An 8724-nucleotide genomic window follows, 5' to 3' on the forward strand; every position below is an offset into this window, starting at 1 on the left:
GTGAAAAGTACCCAACCCCTAATACAGGAGCCATACCTAAAATAATTTGGGACCCCCAAAACACACCTAGAGAGTTTTTAGAAAAAGCCAGAGATCAGTGGTTGTTAGAAACAGGTACCCATCCGGGTAGAGAAGGTGAGCATCGGGCGTGGTTTCGCTCAGCGGTGCTGGCAGGGCTGCCAAACCAGGTCACAGAAGATCTACAGAAAAACCCAGATTTTGCCATAGCAGATTCGGTGCAGTGGGAAAGACACATCTCACATCGTTTGCAGCTGGAGCAGGACAGGGCGGACAAGCAGAAAAAAGAGTTGGAGGAGGCACAAGCGTCTCTACTCAAACTACAGTTGGTGGAGGCCAGAAACAAAGCCAGCGAAAAGAAAAAAGAGGAAAAAGAAAAAACAGAAAAAATTATGATAGTTGCGACCCAGCCTGGTCCTGGGCCTGAATGGCCAGATAGTGGCCCGGGTCCCTGCACTAATGACGGATGGCCCGCCAATGCACCAAGGCAGAACCAACCCACAGGGAATTGGGGAACCGGTGGATCGTACAGAGGGCGTGGTGGCTCAGCGGGGGGAGTACAAAGAGCTCGTGACACGGGGAATCTCAGCAGTGTGCCTTGGAATGTCTGTTGGAGGTGTGGAGCAGAGGGTCATTGGAACAGAAATTGCCCAGAACGTCGTCAGAACTATCAAAGAAGAGGCTACCAATCCCAGGCACGTGGAGCTCCGAGAGCAAGAGATGGCTCTAGGGGAGCATATCAGGCCCCAAACCCGAGTGCAGCACCAGCCGCGCAGTATCCAGTGGCTGACTGGAGGGAGGACCAGTACTGAAGGGACCCGGAGGGACCAAACAGTATGGTAATGGCAGATCCCATGCTGTTAATGACTGTAGAAGGGACAGAATTGCCCTTCTTAGTAGACACTGGAGCAACATATTCAACCTTGAGAGCAGCACCAGACAGTGCAACGTTGTCCTGCCACACAGTGAACGTGGTGGGTTTTTCCGGGATCCCGACAACTCTGCCAGTGACTGACCCAGCTTTGACAAAGCTGGGCAAGCAGACTTTGAAACACAACTATGTGGTGTCATCGCAAGCGCCAGTAAATCTTATGGGCAGGGACCTGCTCGTGAAGTTGGGCGCCACAATCACATGTTCAGCAGATGGATTATCTGTGACTCTGCCAGGGGGCCAGCATTTTCCGTGCCTGGGAACAAGTTCAAAGACTCAATACCTGCTTCAAGACTGTGAAAGAGCAAAAGTCAATATCTACTGGGGGAGACTAGTGAAAGAGGATGTTCTGAGGCAATTTCAGCTGTGGAGACCCTGGATAATGAGCTTGGCAGTTTACTCCCCTCCGCGCGACCCTTACCACGTTACCCTGTTTTATGATAAAGAGAATGACGACACCTATCGTGAATTATTTCAATCTGATCTTGAAGGTCAGACGTGGAATGTGCAAACACATGACATCTACATCGGACCAGAAGGTGTAGCCGCGGCTGTGAAATTAACTGATGAACAACTGCCTTGGTACAATGTGGAAGAAAATTCAACCCCTCACATTACATTGGCGGTCCACCAAGGTCATGGTGCAGGTGATCTAGGTCCAATGGTCAGGCGAGCACTGGACGACACAGGGTGGCAAAGAACCCAAATTCCTAACTTATCTTATGCTCCAAATTGTAAAACCTATCGCATAACTTGTGCCTGTGAGGATACAGTGATCTTGGAACATAAAGAAATTTCAAAAACACATGGTGAGGAGTGTGTAGATCATCCTCACGCAGTTGCTGGACTGTCGAATCTGCCTGACAGTCTATGGTCAAAAGGGCCCACGGATGTTGGCCTAGCTAAGTGTCCTCCTGTCTTGTTCCAGCTCAAGTCACACACACCAATCAATAGACCACAGTATAAACACAAACCTGAAGCAGAGGCAGGAATTACAGAAACAATAGAAGGCCTGCTAAGGGCCGGGGTGTTAGAGCCCTCTCACTCACTGTGGAACACACCAATTTTACCAGTGGAGAAACATGGAACAGGAAAATACCGTATGGCACATGATTTGAGAGCCATTAATGAAATATTGCTCTCTACTACTGCACCGGTACCAAATCCGTACACAGCTTTATCAGCTATCACATGTGACCAAAAGTGGTTCACGTGCATTGACCTGGCAAATGCATTCTTTTGTCTTCCTCTGCATGAGTCACTCAGAGACATTTTTTCATTCACATACAGAGGCCAACAACTCAGATACACACGTTTGCCACAAGGCTTTGCACTTTCTCCAGGCATTTTCAATCAGGTGCTTAAAGAAGCCCTGTCGTCATGTAATTTGCCTAATGATTGTACATTAATACAATATGTTGATGATCTTCTCATTGCAGCCCCGTCAGCAGCGGATTGTACAGCGGCATCGTTCGTTGTGTTGAATAGGTTGGCGGAATGTGGCTTTAAAGTAAGTAAAGACAAGCTGCAGTTAGTTCGCCCTGAAGTGACCTTTTTGGGCCGGGTAATCGCACACAAATCAGTGGGTTTGATGAACACACACAGAGACCAAATTTTGACACACCCAAAACCGCGAACTGTGAGAGAAATGCTTTCTTTTCTTGGTTTAACAGGTTACAGCAGGCAGTTCATTCCGGATTATGCAGGCAAAACTGCCCCTTTAAGGGGCCTAATGAAGCAAGTTGGTGTTCGAAACTTTAAGGCTGAGTTGCCTTGGACGCCTGAAGCTGAAGCCGCATTTATTAGGGTAAAACAGGATTTGTCAAGGGCCTCAGATTTAGCCACACCCAATTATGATGAGCCATTCTATTTGGATGTTTCTGAAACAAACTCAATTGTAAATGGAGTGTTGTTTCAGAAAAAAGGGGGGGGTAGAGAAGTGCTCATGTATGTTAGTGTAAAACTACATCCAACAGAAGCAAAGCATCCTACATGCACACAACATGCAGCAGGGGTCGCTAGAATTATCCAAAAAACAGCACATGTAGTGAGAGAACACCCACTAAAAATACTCACTACACATAGCATAGTGGCATACGTAAATTCACAAGCATTTTGTATGTCACCACGGGCACAACAGAGACTGAGCAAAGTCTTAGAGGCCCCAAACTTGACATTCACACATGAAGGAATTAACATGGCAGATTTAATGGGTGTAGGGGAACCACATGACTGCGCCAAAAGAGCACAGATCGAGGAAAAGATTAGAGAGGACCTGAAGGCCGAACCCATACCGGGAGCTGAGGACTGGTTCACCGATGGATGTTGCCACCGAGACGAAGGAGGACTGAAAGCAGGGTATGCGGTGGTCTGCAGAGTAGAAGGAGATTATCAGGTCAGAGAGTCAGGAAGGATTGAGGGAAAGCAGTCGGCCCAGAGAGCTGAAGTGATAGCCTTAGCTCGAGCTTTGAGACTAGCCAAGAACAGGAGAGTGAACATCTACACCGATTCGGCATATGCGTTTGGAGCAGCGCATGTGGAGCTGCCTCAGTGGAAAAGAGCAGGATTCAGAACAGCAACCAATGCACCTATTTCCCACAAACATGAAATGGAGGAACTGGAAAAGGCCTTGGCTGACCCAGAGGAGGTGAGCATTATAAAATGCAAAGCTCACTCCCAAGGAACCAGTATGGTGGAAAAAGGAAACCAGAGAGCAGATGAAGCCGCAAAGGAGGCCGCAGGCTACAAAGGACGGAGACAAATGATACAGGTAACCCCAGAAGAGGAGAGACCTGTTGACCTGATTGAGGAAGTTAAACGGGCCCAGGAGGAGGCATCCCCAGAGGAAAAGGGGGTGTGGAAAAACAAAGGAGCCTGGCAGGATGGACATTTGTGGAGGGGGCCAGATGGGCGCCCCGTGCTGACAGCCAAAATGGCAGAACAGAAGGTGGATGAAGCCCACGGACTTGCCCACGTGGGGAGAGCCCAGATGGAAAGAAATTTGTGTCATTGGTGGCATCCTGAGCTGCGAGGAATGATAAGGGAGAAGGCCAGGATGTGCTTAATCTGTGGGGCACACAATCCTAAGCCAGCAGTAAAACCGGAAGTGGGTAAGTTTCGGCCCCCTGAGAGGCCGGGAGAGGAGATTGTTATTGATTTCACTGATATGATTGATTCCGGGCCGGGCGGTGTAAGATATTTGCTAGTGTGTGTTGACGCTTTGACCGGCTGGCCAGAGGCCTGGGCTACAAAAAAGGAGGATGCTAAGACTGTCATTAAGTGTTTAATCAATCATTACATTCCCCGTCATGGGTTCCCGAAAAGAATTAGATCAGATAATGGAACCCATTTTAAAAATCAAGATTTGGAAAAAGTAGAAAAAATGTTGGGCGTCCAGCATAAATTTGGAACGGTCTATCATCCTCAGTCTCAGGGGAAAGTAGAAAGAATGAACCTAAATTTGAAAAACAAATTGGCAAAAATCTGCGCGCAAACAGGGCTAAATTGGGTCGCAGCCCTGCCGGTTGCGTTGATGACCATAAGATGTTCTGTTAATCAATCCACAGGTTTTACACCATACGAGCTGCAAACCGGGAGACAGTTTCCGGCACCTTGGACGGTGGGCTCGGGTGAACGGGACAAAAAGGGGAACCGGTCCCACGCAGACTACTGGAACGAGCTAAAGGCGCTAGTGTCCAGTTTCACGAAACAGGCGGCTTGTAAAGGGCCCACAGGAGAAGGAGAGGTCCCGGACGCGAAAACAGTGTGGCTGAGAGTCATCAAACGAAAGTGGAAGGAGCCCCGCTGGACTGGTCCATATGAGGTATCGGCTCGGACGGCGACAGCGGTCCAACTGAAGGGGAAAGGCGACACCTGGTATCACTGGACGCAGTGCGCAGCTGCGCACGAGGGCTTGGTGGGAAAGGATCAATCTCAACCCGACGCAGGTGAAATTGAGCAGCACAATAATCCCTCACACCTGTGCAACGGACCGACCGGTAGTCTACCCGGAAGGTCGAAGAAAGAAGAGCAGCCAAGGAGGAGATCGCCGCGCCAACGAAAAGGAGCGGTACCACACTGAACACCTAAAACAAGAGAGAGGCTCTGATAAAGGGCTTTGAACTTTTTACTACACCATAACATTCACATACCACCATGCCATCACAACAATTAGACACTGGTGATGAAAGAAGAGTCTCAAAAGCCATCACAATGTTCAAAATTATTATGAGTTTGATGTTAACTATGTTGCTAATCATGGCTATTTGTTTTTTGATTTGTTTGTTGCAGACCGACCCGGGAAACCAGTCTGAGCACGGAGGCCATGCCAGTCCGGCGTTGTTTGATACACCAAGTACATCACGCGTGGTCCATAGTGATTTAAGGTTGCGGGCAAGAGTGAAGCGCGAGGTCTCTGGTAAAAAGGATGAGTGTCTCAGCACATATGGTGGTTTAGAATTAGATTATGTTATTGGCTCCACAACTTCCTTTACGTTTGATCTGTGTGATGTTGTTAATTGCAGGGTCGTCGGCAGTGCTTGGAGGGGATACAATGTGTGGGTCTGTTGGGATTATTCAGTGAGTACGCACTGCGAGAGGGGAAATCGTCCGTATGACAGCTGGTGCCGTAATTGGGACCAGGTAAGGGGTTACACTGGGCAAAATTGGGAACCGTTAGAATCAGGATCAGAAAACGGGCTTAAACTACAGAGGGATTTTAGCCCCTCTGGAAACGCGTTAACTTTATCATTGGGGAATTGGCATCGCGAACAATCTATGTATTTAAGTTTGGGGGTGGTAAATGAATTCCCCCACCTGGATCGACTCCATTGGAGTGCCCAGGGGGGTTCCAAATGAATTTAAACTTGTTGACCAAATAGCAGCCGGGTTTGAAAATATTCCAATAATTTCTGCTTTCTTTCCAGTGACTCCAAACAAGAATGTAGATAGGATTAATTATGTTCATTACAATGTACTGAGGCTCTCTAACCTGACCAGAGACGGATTGGAGGGGCTAGCGGAGCAGGTGGGTCCAACCTCGTTAATGGGAGTGCAGAATAGACCAAGGCTCTGGAGGGCCTAAAGAGCCTTTCTGAAACTATGCATGATCACTCCGGTGTTGGTAATCCGTTAGAGGGCTGGCTGACCTCAGTGTTCGGACGGTGGAAGGGGGTCATCGCTTCGGTCATGTTTTCTTTGTCTGTTGTGGTGGGTATTATGGTTATTTGTTGTTGTCTCATCCCTTGTGCCAGAAGAATGTTCAAAAGTATGTCTGTGAGGGCAGTGGACCCTGGAGTCATTACTCCAATGTCCATGATGCCAATGATGCATGTGGAACTGAATGTGTAGGCCAAGGAGGGACACAACTGTTTGTGACCTCTGGATTCTCCAGAGGTCAACAGAGGGAATTGTAGAATAAGGAGGGGATGTTTTTCTCATTATCATTTAATATTTTAATATGCCATTATTAGTTCCTTAGAAGTATATAACCAGCTTTGCATTAAGCATAAATTGAAGTTTTTGATCTTACATTATTCTTTGCATTACAGTGATGGTGATAACTTTAGTTTGATCTTTTCTTACAGGTACCAGAATAATAACATGATTTTCCATTGCAGATGTAATCATGATCATTCCATACACATTGCAGTTTGTTGCTCATTCTAGGGTTGTGCTCAAGGTAATTAAAGGTTAAAAGCTACAGCCAGCGCGAGTCTGGCTGATCTATGGAGGGCAAAGGCTTTGAGCTTGGAAGGCCGCACGCGCTTACACAGCACTTATAAGATGTCATTCTTGGTGATTTTGTGCTTAGTCATGTTTTAATATGTTTTAAGTAGAAGTAGCTGATCCAGCAATATTCATTTAATATTATATACTTGATTTAGAGCAATACACACTGATGGTCTTAATAAATGAAAGAGTCCTTGTAGCTGCCATGTTGTGTCTTAGCAGGGTACAGACGGTTCCAGGAGAGGGGGGCAGTTAGCGTCTGCTCTCGGGAAGGAGACAATGTTATTCTTTGTGTTAAATAAAATTGTCAACATTGATTGTATTACACCTGTCACTACGCATGAGGGGGCGTTCTAATACCCTGATTTCATAAAACTATGGTGATGTGTTTTTTGAGATGAGATCTGAGACTGTCTGCATACAGTGTCCATCTCCCACGTGTGTGATCATTAAATCATCGTTTGACTCAACCCGACCGGACCAGTGTTGTTATTGTGGGTTTTTCCTCTGGTGTCCATCTCCAATATTTTTGAACCATAACAGCAGCAAAATAGTAGTGCATATAGTTCGGCAGAGCCAGACCTCCCTCTTCTTTCTGTCTCTCAAGAAACTCCCGTCTTATCCTGGGGATAGTTTTTTTCCAAATAAAGGCAGACGTACATTTGTTCAATTCCTTAAAAAATGATTTAGGAATGAAAATCGGTATCGTCTGAAATAAATAGAGGAGCCGCGGCAGTATAATCATTTTAACAGAATTTACCTTCCCTGCTAATGATAAGGGGAGCGACGCCCACCTTTCCATATCTAATTTCGCTTTGTCCAGTGCAACTTTAAAGTTATAGTCCAGTAAATCTTTATACTTACTAGTTACATTAACACCTAAATATGCGAATCTATCCTTATGTATTGCAAAGGGATAGGCCCGGAAAGAAAGTTTCCTCGCCTGTTTATTAATGGGGAAAAGAACACTTTTGTCTAAATTAATTTTATAGCCCGACACCCTCCCAAAATCTTTGATAATACCAAGGGCCACCGGGATACTAGTGGCAGGGTTTGACAGAAAAAGGAGGAGATCGTCAGCATACAAGGACAGCCTATGGTTTTGTGTCCCCCTTTGTATCCCTACCAATTCAGCAGCCTGTCTCAGCATCATCGCAAGGGGTTCAATTGCCACATCAAAGAGCAGGGGTGACAAAGGGCACCCCTGTCTTGTTCCCCGGAATAGAGAGAAGGGTTCAGATACGATATTATTCGTTCTCACCATAGCCTGGGGGCTCGAATAAATTATCTTTCGAGGGCCGTAAATAGATAGTAATACTCTATTCGATCAAAGGCTTTGTGGGCATCTAAGGATATCACAATCTCTGGCATAATGTTATCTTCAGCAGTATATACTACATTGAACAGACGGCGGAGATTGCTGGAGAGTTGTCTACCTGCAACAAACCCTGTCTGATCAGGATGTATTATCTTACTTATGACAAGCTCAATTCTAGCTGCCAGTACCTTGGTCAGTATTTTATAATCACATCCAAGTAAACTTACTGGGCGATATGACTCACATTTAAGTGGGTCCTTATTCTTCTTAAGGAGCACAGAGATCAAGGCCTGTGACATTGTTTGGGGCAGAGCTTTTTTATCAAGAACTTCCTTAAATACTCTGCAAAGTAAGGGAATCAGTGCGGGAGCAAATGTCCTATAAAACTCACTTGGGTACCCATCAGGGCCCGGCGCTTTTCCTGTCTTCATACCCCGAATTGCTTTGTCTATCTCCATGACAGATAAGGGTTCCTCTAACCTATCTCTATCTGCTGCCTCTAGTGGTGGTATTTCAAGGTTTTCAAAAAAATTCTTCACTCGGTCCCTATCATTTATTTCTGAGGTATACAAGTCCTCATAAAAAGATTTAAATTGATTGTTAATCCCCTTCTGATCTGTAATTTTATTACCCACATTGTCTCCTATCTCTACTATCATACCAGCAGCTGCTGATTGTTTCAGCTGGTAGCTCAGGAGTTTGCCGGCGCGCTCACCATGCTCATAGA

General features: G+C 46.2%; 1 protein-coding gene across 1 annotated transcript; it reads left to right on the top strand.

Annotated features, from left to right (window-relative positions):
- The first annotated feature begins 274 nt into the window (after nt 1-274).
- Nucleotides 275-5977, top strand: LOC145422125 (uncharacterized). The gene is made up of 2 exons (XM_080293415.1): nt 275-4059; nt 4516-5977. Exons 1-2 carry the CDS (start codon nt 855-857, stop codon nt 5028-5030), a joined length of 3720 nt encoding a protein of 1239 aa, XP_080149541.1. The 5' UTR covers nt 275-854; the 3' UTR covers nt 5031-5977.
- Nucleotides 5978-8724: the final 2747 nt, after the last annotated feature.

The sequence above is a fragment of the Astatotilapia calliptera genome, chromosome 1 (genome assembly GCF_964374335.1).
Source record: "Astatotilapia calliptera chromosome 1, fAstCal68.1, whole genome shotgun sequence".
Taxonomy (NCBI): Eukaryota; Metazoa; Chordata; class Actinopteri; order Cichliformes; family Cichlidae; genus Astatotilapia; species Astatotilapia calliptera.

Coding starts and splice junctions, on each gene's coding strand:
- LOC145422125 (XM_080293415.1), top strand. CDS start 855: ATGGTAATGGCAGATCCCATGCTGTTAATGACTGTAGAAGGGACAGAA. Junction 4,060..4,515: donor AGCAGTAAAACCGGAAGTGG/GTAAGTTTCGGC, acceptor ATCAATCCACAG/GTTTTACACCATACGAGCTG.